Source organism: Thermobia domestica, chromosome 2 (assembly GCF_964235325.1).
Source record: "Thermobia domestica chromosome 2, izTheDome1.hap1.1, whole genome shotgun sequence".
Lineage (NCBI taxonomy): Eukaryota > Metazoa > Arthropoda > Insecta > Zygentoma > Lepismatidae > Thermobia > Thermobia domestica.
In genome coordinates, this window is record NC_137455.1 from 56011420 (window position 1) to 56027942 (window position 16523).

General features: G+C 35.5%; 1 protein-coding gene across 1 annotated transcript in view; it reads right to left on the reverse strand.

Moving 5' to 3' along the window:
* Nucleotides 1-6659: 6659 nt before the first annotated feature.
* Nucleotides 6660-16523, reverse strand: part of LOC145672458 (peroxisomal N(1)-acetyl-spermine/spermidine oxidase-like) — a 71444-nt gene continuing 61580 nt past the window's right edge. The window contains exons 7-9 of the mRNA XM_081741615.1: nt 13705-13907; nt 10135-10258; nt 6660-6940 (exon numbers count right to left, since the gene is read on the reverse strand). Coding sequence (XP_081597741.1) covers nt 6833-6940; nt 10135-10258; nt 13705-13907 — 435 coding nt within the window. The 3' untranslated portion in view covers nt 6660-6832. The remainder of the gene's footprint in view (nt 6941-10134; nt 10259-13704; nt 13908-16523) is intronic.

Here is a 16523-nt window from a genome sequence, read left to right on the forward strand (position 1 = left end):
CCATGCGACGTAAAACTTAAAGGTTTAATTTTAGTTTCTCGTTCTCTTCACGCAAAAAGGAAAGCTATTCCTTTAGTTCATGTCCCCCACTCTCCACAGAACAAACGGAACATAAAGAGTTATTTTTTGTTCCGGTCATAATAGTTATTTCATCTGACTGTACCCAAATACCTGATTTGTTTTTACTCTAAACACCTAGCTTTCGTACCCTTATTTCTTTCATTATTTACAGGAACATGGTTCCGTATGACACTGATAAGTTCAGTGAAGGCACAACATCGGTTTAAACTTATTCTTGAGTGGAACATTTAGAAACTCACGTTTTAAATCACGTTTATAAGCTTCGGGAATAAAATGATCGGAATAGACGCTGGCGTAGGTGTCTTTCCGACAACATTTCTCTTGCCAAACTTTCCACAGAGGATCCGAGGGAAATACCTGATAAATAACTTCGGAACCCTTAATATTTCTACTATGATTGCAACAAGTACTTATCGTACAATTCGACATGCTTATAAGCTAACACGAACACTACAGTAATTACTTTTTCTCAATACAAGAAAACAAGAATCATTCGCTTTCCTGCAAAAATCAAACCTAACAAGCATGGGTGAATGAGAAGGACCTTGGGAGAAAGCTGTTTCTGCTCCCGCGGTGACGTCATGATTTTACTACATCTTCGGTTTTCAAAGAAGGGTAGTTATGACGCGACCTTAAAAGAGGGGAGGAGCAGTAGGGTCGACGGACCTTGATATATATATATATATATATATATATATATATATATATATATATATATATATATATATATATATATATATATATATATATATATATATATATATATATATATATATATATAAAGTTGCACCACGTTCATTCATTCTTCACGTATTTTTATGCAGAGTAATTATCTACACATATCTGTGAGGATGCTTTAACCAGATGTTGCAAGCTTTATTTATCTATTCATTTAGCCTTTCTTCTTCTTCAGAACCGGAGCGAATTTAAGGAATATAGGGGCCTTCTACACATATCTTCGTTAAATCGTTTACATGTTCACGACTAAGTCGGCATCGTTCTGAACATAACACACTATTCAATGTAGAAAATGAAAGCTTCTGCTGTGCCCGCAGCAAGTAATAGAAGAACACTTGATACTTCGGATGGAGTTGAGAACATAATTCTTTCTTCTCCACAAGCAAGATCCAAGAGTTTTTGGTTGATGCTGATGTTAGGACCTGCAGGAACTTTTGTAAATTTTATACTCTAGTTCGAATTCAGATTTATTAACATTACAAAAGCTGGCCACTTCAGCTAAGTCAAGCGAGTCTGGGGTGTTTTTGAGCACATCATAGAAGTGAGACAGCTGTTTGAGAAGACCCTTCTACCAACTTCAGTGCTTAACCATATTTCCACTTGACATTTGCAGACTTTATGCTTACTTTTGCAAGTGGCTGCAAAAATGTATTTAAGAGTACTAGTGTAAAAGTTGTCGATGTCTTTCTCAGTTCCAGCGATAGTCCAAAAGCATCTAATAACATGTCTTCTGCATCAACATACCTGTAGATATGTTCTAACGCAATGCATATTGCAGCATAATCATTGATTACCACAGAAACACTACCTTCATATGAAAGCCACCTAGTGGAAACAGGTTTCACCAATTTATGAGAAGTAGTGTCTATTGAAGATTCCATTTCCTACAGAACTTTCAGCCATTTGTGACTTCCATGAAATGTGTACAGTTTATCACTACATTTACAAACTTTTGATATCTTTTGAAGTTCCACACGCCCTTATCAAAGTCAGTTGCAAAAGATGGCTTCTGCAATGAACGAAAATCAACCTAGGCGAATTTTCTTTGAGATGTCCCTGAACTCCAGATTTTTCACCGCTGAAATTTGAAGCATCTTCAAAAGCCACAGCAGTCAGTTTTGCAGTACTAATTGTAAGCCCTACTTTATGTATTTCTTGAATAATTGTCTCTTTGATGCATTCTGCCTTAGTAGACTGAACTGGAACAGCACGAACGAAGGTCTCCACTTTGCAAGCCTCTATGTGACGTATACAAATACTCAGGATTTCTCTTCCATTCATATCTGTGCACTTGTCTGCCATGAGTGAGAATTTACTAATTCTAGAGAACTTGGTTTTTGTAGATTCAGTAATGGCAACACCAAAATATTCTAGAATAGAAGTAATAGAGTAATGCGACAAGTGATGTGCATTCTCTGGTGAGTTCCTTATATGCTGCTCTATTGATCCTGAATGGTCTAGCAATGCCACTGTAGTAACTATCGGTCTTCATTTGGATGTATGTGGTATTTCGTTGGAAAATAGGAAATATGCGATTTTAAACAAATCTTTAGTTACTACCGAAATACCTTCACGCTGAATGTTAGACTGTTGATGAACTTAAGAAGCAATACTGTCATTTTGCAATGAGGAATGTGCCACATACGGTCTTTACTTTTCTCATATTTTCTTGCCTTTTCTGAAAGTTATTTCGATGAATATAAAGACACAGGGACTAACAAAGGCGATGCTTTTTTTTTTTTTTTTTTTTTTTACAAATTATTCCGCCCATTCATTTGACAACTGACGCTCTCACAACACTGTTTCTTGTTTCAAGCTCTGTTATCTAGTCAACGAAACAAGAGAAGTTTACAATGCTGCTCTTGACGGAACAGACTGCGTGCGCCACCACCAGGGCGCCAGCTTAGCAGAAAAAAATGAAATGAAATTTTTGAGTTTTACGTCTCACAGTTATGCCGGTTAGGTTAAAAGAGACAGTGATTATGAGAAATAAATGAAATGATGGAATGAAGAAAGTGGGAGGAAACGGGAGAGAGATATTTTCAGTTTCCTAGTGCTCGTTTACCTAACCACCTTTATTTTACTGATTATAGTGAACGAGCTTTGATATTGTTTTGGTATGAGATTTCAATTCTAACAAGGATTGTTTATATGATTCCCAAGCAGTTCCTTGAGCGCAATACTTCACATAATTTCGTGAGTAGAGAAAACAAAAAATATAAAATTGAAGCTAATATTTAGATTGCAGAGTTTCGTACCAGCTACCAGAAACGGGGCTATATTTTACACTTAATCGTATGACACCGATGATAGTAATAACAAGAAATTGTACACCCCCTTTGTGGGGTATTGCCTATCACAGGGAGGGTGTAAAAATTCCCTGATTCACGGGGTTTATACGATTAGGTATGACCCATGAACTATTACAATTTAGCGGTGTGGTGCAGTTGGCGCTCGCAGTAGTATCAGAAGAATATGGTTAACGCATTCAAACAGGAAACGTGAGGTGTCGGCGTATTTGAGCGAAATTCAAATAAACAGGCGATTGTGTTCGAACGCGACTACATTGTTTTCCTACGGAAAGGAGGCTTCTAGTACTGTGAAATTGGAACGCGTACGTTTACATGACGCTACGAAAGTGTTGCGACAAAAGTTACTTTCGACTTTGTGCTAAGGCATGAGGTTTTAGAAGCTTTTGATCAGTGATGCCAACCTGAAACATTATGAAATCCCATGTCGAGAGCAAAAAATCCCTTTCTACGTATGAATTTCCCACGTTATACTAATTAAAATATGCTATAATATTAAAAAAAAAAAATTCTGTGTTAGTCACTTTTTAAATATCTAAATTGAATAAGCCATAAATTTCGATCTTCTCGATAAATCCCATATATGCTGCTTTTTATCCCTTTCCAAGAAAATAAAGTCAAAAACTCCCACGATATGGGATTTTTCCCACAGGTTGGCATCACTGTTTTTGATGTATGCGAAGGACACCTCCGAAAAAAAGAATCAAAATGATAATTTGGTTATCGATAAATATATTGCTCAATTTTTATTGTAAGAAATTAAATAAGAAAGCAAACACACGAAAGACGATGCAAAGGAAACCGAAAACCTTCGCTAATATCTAAAAGACACCAGTGTGAAAGGAAACTAGAATACACGAATAGTGGGAGGAAAATTTGCAACACATGTAAGTTGGAGATAGGCCTACTAGGGGCATTTGCCATACTCAAGAAGTGTTCATGTACTCTGTACATATAGATATATTTGTTGCTGTATTTTAGGTTTTAACGAAATGAAGTAATGGTTTTTGTTTGTTTGGAGAATTTAAGTACTTTTTACTCTTACCTAAAAAAAAACCGAACCAGAAGCATCATACGAGCACTTCAAGCAAAAATGGTAAACTCGTTTGATCACCGTACCTTCTGAGTAACGATAATATTAATAGAAGAACTAGTCGGAATAGTAGTGATGAACTATAGCTACTTTTATTTTCTTGGTATAACAACGTTAGCTTGCGACAGGTCGGCAGTGCTTCAGTGGTAGAGCGCTCACTTCTGGTGCGTAAGGTCTCTAGTTCGATACCAGCTCTCGCGAAGTAGGCTTTGTAGTCGACAAATATCACATACATGGTCCCACTTCCTTCACTCCACAATTTCGTTCTTTATCATTATTACCGCCCCCCTTAGCCTTGGATTAGAATCGTTAATGTAAAAAAAAAAAGAAGAAGAAAAAGAAAGAAGAAAAAAGAAAATGTCTTGCAACTAATCCCTATCAAGCACAAACCAGTCCTAAAAGTACAAGAAAGTGACATATACGTGCACGCAGGCAAAATATAATATTACATTATATAACATGATGCGGTCTAACATGATACAAAGATTAGGGCCTATTAACCTTAATGTGTTGAAATTTTTATGTCAGAAATGTCTTTTTAAGATTATTTTTTAGACTGTAACCTTAAGGGATTTTGATATATGAACATTTAATATCATAATTGCAACCCCACTTTTTTTCCTTTGTACGTAAGTTAAATATTAAAAAAAAAAAATGGACTGAAGTTCTCGGTTCGAGTTTACCAACCTTCTTTCCTAGGAGTGGTACCGAGATCGTGATGGAAGTTTATAAATCGAAACAAGACCGACACTCAACATATCGAGACCTACCAGAGACGAGAACGAGAGACACTAGTATTTCGATATTACAATATCAAAGCCTAGTATCGAAAGTCTCCGTCTTGTCTTAAATATTAACAGAAATTACATTTTATACTCAAAATTGTATCGTGCTATTCGTAAGATACTGGAGCGATTGCCCTTGGATAATTTCAGTCATAGGCGTATACACGCGAGAAAGGTAGTGGTGCAGGTGGAGGAGATAATGTCACCACTGACCACCTAATACCTAAGTACGTCGAAAATGTCCTAAACAGTCCATAATTTTGAATTACGACTCAATATATTTCATTCTCTTTTTCGGTCATATAAATGACTCAAAGACCATGTCAGAATATTTCAAAGCTTAAGTTTCTAAAGCAAACATATAAAGTTCCAACTTCCCACCATCCCCCCCCCACACACACAGATTAGGAATTCTGGGAAAGACAGGTTTAAAAATTTGTTGTTTTACTGCAACTGCTCGTGTAAGTAATAGAATTTACCAACTTTGTTCTGAAACTGTGGATAAAATGTTAACATTGGAAGACAGTAGAAACAGGAATTCCAGAATAGAAGAAGGCGTAATCATGGAAAAAAGAAAACATCAGATCATACCTAAGAATCTGTTAGAATTATCAAGAACCAAAATATTGTGAATTAGTTGCTTATGCCTAATATTTCAAACTGGAACGCAATTTCGCATTGCGTTGATGCAAACCGTTAAGAAATGAGCCTGTTATGTGAAACGTGAACCTACGGGTTAAGATGGAATCCGAACCATCGTAATGCGTTCAAATGTTTTAATTCTCTCCCACTGGGAATCGAACCTGGGGTCCCGTGCACTAGCGAGTAGACCATAAAGTAATAAGTATTGGAGTTCGTTTTCGGTACCTAGGATATTTAGTAAAATCATATTGCTTAAAATCGGATAACCATTCTATCAGGCCTTGTTTCCATTTTGTACTAATACACAATAACACACTGAGCAAGGCTATGTGATATGTTTTAAAAAACCACGTAAAAGTTTCAACACAATAACTGTGTCTTAATCAGACTTCCACTCCTGCTAGCTGCTTGGGAGTTGGTCATCACTTATATACTCTCCGGAGATCAACTTCTAATTTAGCTCCGCCCCTTGTGTGGTTTCCACTTTCACTTTTTAGCTGCACACGTGTCCAATTAAAAGGTTACTTTTTTCGCTGGATAAATTCTGTCCTCTAATTATCCTTATTATTTTTTCTCTTTCTTTCTTCTTCCTTTTCATTTCTTTTTCTTTAAGCAGAATCTTCTCCCACTTTTTATTTATCGAGAATCCTGCATTCCAATTCATCAGCTTGTCTCCTGCCTTCATAATCTCGCTAGCTTCTTTCCATTTTCTCACCAAAGTTCTGTTCTCTACTCCTATGACCACTGCTCCTTCCCACCCTATTCTGTGGTTTCTCTCTTTCTGATGCTTATATATTGCATTGTTGTCCCTTTTCAATCTTACAACATCCTTGTGCTGTTTTATCCTTTCTTGCATCTTTTGTTGACACACTTTCCCATTTCCATTCTACTATTCTTTTCATAATCATTCACTTCCATTCACCTGTCTTCTTTATCCTAAAGAACATAACCGTAAGGTGTTAAATATTTAATTTTATTGCATTTTTCAAAGCGAAGATACGAACTTTCAGGTTGGTAATCAATAAATAATTGAACTTTATTGAAAGACAATATGTATGCGACATATATATATACATAAACTTTTAGAAAATAATTAATAATTAGAAACTTATTGTAAGTTTGTATTTATATTTGATATAAAACTACAATAACAACATCGATATGTTTTCAGACAAGTATCAGTCTCAAAATTCTGTAATAAGACGATCAGCTTCTCTCCATCCTGATCCAACTGCCCCATGCACAGTGGAGTAATAATGATCGCTCGTGGCTTCACCAGCAAATTGTACTACCTACAAAACGCAAACAAAATATTTTGATTTATTATTTAGAAATTGGCCGTAATAATAGTAACATATCTACATTATAAGTTATATCGTACCCGTGAATTATTTCTCCTCGTACTATTTCGATTATTTATATACCTGTACATAAAAATAACGTATTTATAAACTTAAGTTTAAGGTTTTCATATTAATTTTTCTTAACTAATAGTTGATGTCTCAGATATTCACAACTAATTAACACAAGTCATAAGTTTTCTTTTAGTTTTACTTTCATTAACTGAATGAAGTAGTGATTATTACAATCAAAGCCTTACACAGGAAAAGTTCAGGAAGGGGACAGAGAGTTTATCTAAAATAACCAAAAACTGTTTAGTATAACTTAAAATACTATTTTATCCATTGTAAACTTGAAAATTTTAGGAGTGAGGAGTTCTAACCTTCGTATTCTCACTGGTACGATTCTAATCATAATGACGATACAGTACATATAAAATAGCAGTATAAAGAAAATAAAGGCTTTAGTCACTTTTCTATAACACAGACAATACAGTCTAGTCCAAAAAACTCGGCCTAATTTGAACCGAAGGGTGGCAGAGTTTGTGAAAATGCCGGGTTATCGGGAATGGGTAGGGATGCAAACGAGACAAGTCGAGACAGAATTTTCCTGACAAAATTCGAGTCGAGACACAGCTCTTCCAATAGAGAAGAATACATTTTTCGAGTCGAAACAGCCTCAAATCTTGTCTCGTGCGCATCCCTAATAATGGGGTTAAAAGAGAATAATTACGAGTGTTTCCTCAGAAAATACAGTACTGTACTTGTATGTATTAGTTGCTTGAGAATACAACAGAGAATCAACTGCCCAATTATCCTTAAACAAAAGAAAAGTACGTACTGTATGAAGCATAGAGCCTTTACTATACATGAAAATGAAAATTAATGAATATACACTGGACAGCAATTTATCTGATAAGACAGATCTCAGAAAAATACTTTATGAAGGCAAAAGTTGCCTATAATGAAAATTAACTAACCGATTTTGCAAAACCTAGCTACTTTTTAAAAAATAACCGAATCTCTGTAATTTCCTGTTGTTCCTTTACCAGGGTGTGGCCGAGTTATCAGGACTAACGGATTATCAAGTGCAGAGTTTTAGGGACTCTACTGTATATTTAATTCGATTTTTTCTCTAGAAGTATTAGTTATTATAGTTCGTGATCCTCACCGATTAAATACTGCATCATTTCATGATAATGTGACAGCATTACTCTCACTTGAATCCAGGTAGTAGTAAATGAAAAGGAATCTTTGAGTTTGAGTTTAACATCCCACGATTATGCCCTTTGGGCTAAGGGAGACTACGATTACAGCAAGTGAATGATGGAAGAATTGGCGGAATCAGAAAGTAGGAGGAAATGGGAGTGCCCCAAGAAAATCAACGGACACGATGTTGTCCATCACAAACTTACTTGACCGGGGATCGAACTAGGGACCCCATGTACCAGAGATAAGCGCTCTACCATTGAGCCACCGTGACTCCTTAGGTTATATTAAGTGAAACGTGATTGAGTGCTGCGTGTTGTGTGATCCGAGACGGATTTAGAAATAATAAGTGATCAGAAGGAAAAATGAATCTATTAACTTTTGTTTCAAACTTGAAAAAAAAAAAAAAAAAAACGGCTACATAGACAAGTAGCATTAGGAAGTGCATCAATGAGACACACAACGTCACGTTTCTAAACTGAAAGAACATCCGTAAAAAAGGATGATTCCCGTTCTGGCTGTCCGTCCGCGAATCGGAATGAGGGGAAAATTGCTCAGTCATTGCACTTGTAAGATCATATTATTGATGAGTGTCCATGAAATTGTGGGAAAGTGGAAAATTTTCATCAGCTTATGTCACCGAATCTTACACTAAGACTTAGAGATGTGGTGTGTATGGGTGAAATTTGTGCCGATCATTCTCACACATCACCAGAAAGACAATCGTGCCACTATCAGCAGGGAAGTGGAGAAAACAGACGCCAACGATCTGACATTTCTGGCCAGTATTGCATACAGTAATTTATGAATTTAAGGGTATGACCCCGAAACCAATGTAATGTTGTCCCAATTAAAGTCATCTGAATCCTCTAGACCCTAAAAGGTCAGACAAGTCCGATCCCGACTGAAAATGCTACTGATTCTCCTTTTTTTTTCCTTTCTTCAGTTCATGATCATACATCACACACTTGTTTCGCGTAGCCATACTGTCAATAACGTGGCCTACACAGCTATGTTACAACGGTTATGCGATTCCATTCGTCGTAAATGACCGGAAAATTGGTATCTGGACAGTTGCATTTGCACCATGACAATACTCCATGGGACACTTTAAGTCTGGCGTTTGACTTCTTGGTCCGTAACATTATCCTTATCGTATACCATCCACTCTACTTGCCAGATTTAACTCAGTATGGCTTCTTACTGTTCCCTACACTGAAATCCACCTTAAAAGGCAAACGATTTGACACCATCAAGGACATCCAGGATTACAGTACTGGGAAACTCACAGATTCCACAACAAGCATTTCAGGACTGCTTCCAGCGAAGGCGATAAAGTTCGAAATAAAGTGGAGATTTAACAGGAAAGTACTTTGAAGGGAACAATCACGAATAGGTGGTAAGTCTTCCCTATAATTTTTATAGCATCAGTCTGGGAATAAAATGAACAGTCCTTGTATACTCTTATAATTGTGAGAAGATCCTTAGCTGGAACATCCAAAGAGAGTTCGAAAACACTTAAAGCAATAATACAGGACTTAAGTAATTTTACATAGGTATTATATCTGCTAATTAAGGAAATGAAATAGAGTTCATTGGCGCAATTATGCAAAATGAAATCTTATTTTTACGTCCCACGCTTATGCCGGTGAGGCTAAAGAAGACTGTGATGATGAGAGATGAGTGAAATGGTGGAATGAATAAAATGGGAGAACCCCGAGAAAACCCACGAGCACGGTGTTTGTCCACCACAAAGTCCACACGGCGCGACCTGGGATCGAACCAGGGACCCCTAGCACCGGAGGTGAACGCTCTATGGCGCAATTATGGGTGTAATTAGATGAACATCATTGTTAATAACGTTATATTAATGACTGATATACTAAATCTACTATGTTGTAGTTTCTCTTTCATTTAACCACATGTTGTATATTTACAGGAATTCCTTCGGGGTTTGTAAGTGGTTCCGCTAAATCCTTGCTGAATACGTCCATTTTGTCACTATCCAGACTTCTATAGCTGTAAGATCCTCTGAAATGTTTATTAGTGAACCATTTCGACCTGCAACATAAAATGAAGAGAAAAATTATATTTTGTAAACAGATTCTAATGAAGAAATACAATAAGTTCTACTCGAAATAAGGTTTACAATTTCTAATAACTGAATATACAGTACATGAACTGTATTTTTAGTGAATATTTTCCAACTCGTTTTCATAATTTAAAAAAGACTATAAATAAATTATCCACATACAGGTTAAAAGACGAATTTTATTATTTTGTATAAGCATTTCATAAGGGTAAGTGTTCAAAGGACAGTAACACTTTTTTGCGCTATGAACTAAATAGGTACCACTTCGGACTTTCCTGTTACTTTGTTCAAATGGATAAATCGATGTAATAAACATCGAATTTAGAAGCGTAAATAGCCCTCCTTGGCTGGGCTAGTGGCTAGGGCGTATGTTTTATGTCTACGAAGTCCCGGGTCCGTTTCCTGGCGGGAAAGCATCGAACGCACTACAGTGTTCCAATTCCACTTTAAACTGTACAGTATTATAGGGAGCTAGCTTTAATGCAAGGCTGAGGAATTCAGAGTTGATTGGCAGGTTCCCCACCCCGTCGCCAAGAAACGGTCACTCGACGGTCCTGGGCAAGGTTGCCAGTGCGTTGTCAAAAAATTCAGCTAATACTCACTTAATTCAAAGAGTTTATGCAATTATGCAATCCCTATCAAAGATCTCTGTATACGTGGACACACGCAAATTAGGCTGTGATAACAAATGCTTCAGTTTTTTCTCCCTCGCTTCTTCGTCGCACTGCACTATGGCCTTCCTTATTACTTGTCTAGCTTCGCTGTGTATAGTTTGCTCTCTCTTACGCTGTGAAGCTATTGTCAAATGAATAATAAGCAACAAAACCGCAACCACAACAGCACACAACAAATAACCAACTCACACTAACTCTTCCTTTCCTTTCCTTTTGGCATCTGTAAAATGCCGTGTAGTTTGGCAGAATGACATTCATGTGACAATTTTTTAACCCTGGCAACGCTGACATATAGAAGGAGGGTAAGGGAGTATTGCAAGTCAGGCAGAAAAATTGTTGAAATTTTTCCCCCTTTACCTCAGCCCCGCTGGTAAACAAGCTAGCTCCCTATAATACATTTGATCTTATTTAGCCCTGTTGCTCATGGAGGACATAAACCCAAATCAAACAAACCCAAATCAATAGAAACTATAGTATTTTTATAATACAATATATAATGACAATCCAATGACAATATATCCAATATAATGACAAGATATATAAACATGTTTATGTAATAGATCAACTTTAATAGTCCCGTTTAGTTTCGTAAAATAATAATATAGAAAACTGCATTTTCCAATTACCACTGTTAATTGTCGTTCCTTACTATTCAATTATATTAATTATAGTTCAAGAATTTTTAAATTTTGGCACACTCAAATGTTATGTACCACATAATTTGGAATTGTAATTTCCTGAATTTGCATTTCTACCTACATACCAGAGAAACTTTTCAGCATCCCGTCCCGAGTATTTTGTCCGCAGGCAACCTAATATTTGATTTTTAATGAATAGGTTTTTTTTAAAACAAATTTTGAGACTGATTTATTACTACATATAGAATAATGAGGAAATACAAATTTTCTAATGTAAGTTGTTTCAGTCTCTCTTTAGTAAAACGAGTGAAACTCAGCCATATTGCTTTTCTACCCGACCGACCCTTATCTACATAAAAAGCAGGAAAATAGAAAATAAAAATGGAAATGAAGTGACTTGTACAGTCCGCAGCAAAAAAACCTGCAACATAAGCATGTAAGTTTATTGTGAAACAGCGCATGGAATCGACATTACGTCTAAGTGGCACAAATCACGCCACAAGAAACCTCGGCGTCCTCCCCTGGACACTTATTTTGGAGCAAAAGAATTCGTCGTTTCACAATAAACTTACATTCTCATGTTGCAGGTTTTTTGCTGCGGACTGTACATACTAAGCAGAAAAAAAGCTTCATTTATGACTGAAAGGTTTGGGAGGAAAAAAAGTTGTTAACAATAACTACAAGAATCTAGATCCCAAGTTTTGATCGAATCATCACCTCACACATCTTTCATTATCTCTGTAGTTGAGTCTCTGAGCCTCTGTAGTTGAGTCATTCATGGCTACTTCATGTTTTAATATTTCGTAAGAATGACTCAGAGTTGTCAACAATCGCTTATTCATAAATCACATTATGAATTCTGTTATCCGAAAATACATTACTACTCAGTTGTCAGATACCTTCAACAAGCTTACAGTATCTGTCGAGTTTTTGTTATTTGTGAATATCCGCAATGCATGTACACGACATATCTGTTCGTGTAGATACAGACTGCAGGTGTAGAACTAGATGGATATCAACATGGATATTAGTTTTCTGTGAATATATCTTTGTAGATGTGTGAGAAGGGTCTAATGTGACATCCGGGAGTAGAATAATTAGTAAGCTTAGTTGTAGTACCATCTAATAGCTTGTCATGGGTACGTGGTGAAGGAACTTAAAGTACTCTTTAAAAACAAACATCATTCATGAACTTAAATTTAGTAATACATATAGAGTGAGTGAACTGTGTGATGTACGAAGAAAATGCATAATCTCTCATCTCTAAAAAAACGAAAATAAATAAATAAAAATAAAACAAAATAAAGGAAATTTATTCCACAGATGCGGATGTATTCTGTAAGTAGTAGAATATAATTAAAACAATTTCTATTACGTTCGCACTGACATAGCCGTAACACGTAGGAGATTTTGGCTCAAAACTGAGTACTGTTTCAAGCTCACATGTAAGTGTTGATTATTGCTACTTTTACTGATTGCGTGCTAGAAGCAGTGATTTCACTATTAAGCTAATAATCTATTACGTACACTTTGGATAAATGTAGATTTTTCAACTTGATAGATAAAAGTGATTGAAAAAGAACTCTCTTCTTCTAACAAAATTTAAGACACCTATAGTATATTAGGACGTTTCTTAAAGGGTTTTTCATGGTTTTCATTCAAAATTACTTTTGTACATCCATGCGATTTCTTCTTGCAGTATACTCGGCAAAGTGCCACTTCAGTCCATCTCAATCCAGTAATAAATAATACGTAATAATAATGTGCGGAGTTGGTTAAATCTACTTTTACATAGGTTACCTTATCTATTTGACAGTAATTTTGGAGTTTGATCTTGCTAAAATGCATTGTACACGATAGCTGTCCTGCTACGCGATTACTCAGACATGTTTGTAAGTCAAACATCAGATTTTCTTCAACTACCTAGGTATTTAAGTATGGAAATCATTCTTAGAGGCCATTATATTTTAGTGGTGTCATTCAGGGGGACAATATGACAATCGTCCCCGGTAAAGAATCTTGCCCTTCCCCACCAAAGCCTGAAATGACACTACTAGTACATTCTGTTAACTATAACCCAAAAAATCTTGATTTTATTTGTACCTTATGAATCCAATTGGTTCAGGGATTTCATATTTATCTCCAAAAATCTCTCTTAAGACATCCAAACATGTTTCAATGATTTCTTTATCTTCCATTCTTTCCAACATTCTTGCTGCTTCTCCAGGTACTGTGGTCCTTAGAATGTGAGGTTGATTGTAAACTGAATAAAATCCACTAATAGCATATTTCCAAGTCGTAGGGTCCTGTAAACATCAGTAACATATGCATTAGCAATTTAACAATTGTGATAAAATGTACGAGTGGTTTTAGTTAGATGTATTCTAGTATATCTACTTTTTGAAAACATAACGAAAATTAAGTAAGTGTATTCCTTCCCAGCTTCTTCTGATTGAGCGTTATTTTAATAACCAATTGACTTAATTGTCAGCTTTATCTTTGTTGACGCATACAAATCAATACACTAGTTAATTGCTTCACTAAGAAATATATACTTGGTGTAATGGAAACTTATTACATTATATAATAAATGATAAGGTAAAGGTAAAAAAAATCCCCCATTCAGAACAGGTCAGGATGGCCCACCACAGATGAAGCTCCATACTTTCTTGACTTCGGTAGGTACAGAAGGTGGTGTAGTCAACACCACTCTTCAGATGGCTCTGCCCTCCAGGTTTCCCCACGTACTCATTTCGCAAAGGTTACGTGATCCCTGAGTCGCACCTGAACGAGGATACAACGGAAAATAAACATTATCCTAATCAGAGATAAGGTTGATACGAAGATGGTTTCTCGACTACGCCAATGCAGGTCAACTCATAACGAACAATAAATAACGAAATAATAGTAGTAATTTACGCTAGTAAACTACCACATCATAATTCGACAACCAATACCTATTTAGTTTAAAGGAGAGACCAGAAAACGAGTTTTTTTTTGTTTTTTTTTTTTAATCAGGGAAAAAATTTAATTTTCCAATTACAAATAGCGTCAAATGTCAGTGCCTTACCTTTTCTTTGTTGTGTTGCTGTAACTCTATCTTTTACCAGAAGCATATTATACGTCAAAATAAGATAACTAACAGTTTTAATGGATTCTACTTGTAATTCTACTTTATAAATAATTTTAAATTGTTTCTATTAACATTTATAACTATAGTACATGTTTAAAGCTATGAAGTGAACTATATTTAGAAATAATTCAAGAACCAAGTGTAATTTCAAGGAGAAACAGTGTAATGGAATAAAAACTTGTTGAAATATTAAAATCAGCTAGTAATTTCGTATAAAAACAATATATATCTAGGCAATTTACGCAAGAATGACTCATATTAATCACAACCATACAAGGAAGGTTACTGTAGTTCATAAATATTGAGTAAGCTTAAAAGCAAGTATTGCTCTTCTGAAGGTGGGACATGCCAGACTAATTTACGAAGCTGCGTCATGAACTATAGTGGAAGGGCACCCTATATATTCGCTATGTATTCTAAGCGCAGATAAAGAATACTACTGTTAGTTTTACGTAAATATTTCTGCATTGCACATGTACTTCTTCTATGATATTGGCACTCTTCTTCATTATACTTTACATATTTTTCTTGTATCTTATTGATTTTAGTTTATACTTAAAATGTACTTTCTTTGTAATACAAATCGTGAATAAGAATGAATTTATTTAATATACAAATTGTATGTAATATACAATATATTGCTTTTTTCCGTCGATGACTAGAAAATCTATTAGAATGCAATAACAGCTACATTGGGTAACTAATAATATGAATATAATAAATGAAAATACGCATATTACTCATTTATGCGCTTATACATACTCAATCCTAGTAACCAAATATGTGTTGGCCAACGGTTGATTTTTTGGGTGGTGATCACTATTTTTCCACAGTGTTAATACGTTGATGATGTTCGCTTTACCACGGTAGTTTCCAAACAAATCAATAACCATAAATTGTAGTACAATTAAAAACTAACAAACTAATTAACTTACTTAGTTGTTTCCTTAAATAGAGTTCCCAAAGATTTTTGTAAATTGTTTTCCTTGTCTTTCCCTGACAAAGCTCGCCCTTTTGACAAAAGTTTAATTTTTCAATTTTTCGTAACCTCATTAGTTTCGATACCTGAACTAAAAGTAGGACACACACTTTCTATAAAATATGTCGGCTTAGAAACTGCGTGACTATATACTAAGTTTAGGCAATACAACATTATATATGAACATACACTCAGTGTTAAGACTCATCAGCAGTTGCGAACTCCAACTCCAAAGATGTTATTAGATCCTGATAAAATTTTATATGGAACCTACGAAAAAGTACTCTTTGAAACTAAAAACGAATAATCAAAATCAGTATATTTGTATTGAAGTTATGCGTGAGCATGAACACAATGAAGATTGCTCATTGCGATATTAACACTATCAACCACTGAAGAGTTTCATGGTCTCACTCCGATGATTAACGTCAGATTCTTAAAAAAAAGCTACCGCTAGAACACACTTTTTCAAACAAGAAGTAAAGTAAATCAGCAAAATTGATACAAGTAAGTCGAAATTATGAGTGATCATACACACAATTATGGTATGAACACTGTCAGTCATTGGTAAGTTTCATAGTCTAGCTCCGAAAATTATAGTTAGGTCCCATGAAATTTTACGCAACAAATCTATATATAAACGGCTTAAATTGAGAACCCGAGCCTTTTTAAGTCGGTTAAAAGACTATGTATCTAAGTTTAGAAGGTCAGAAGCGCCATACTGTCTACATAAGGGGATTCAAGATGCTGTAGCTCAACTTATTTCAGAGTTATAAACCTAATCACAAATCATGGCACAAACACCTTAAT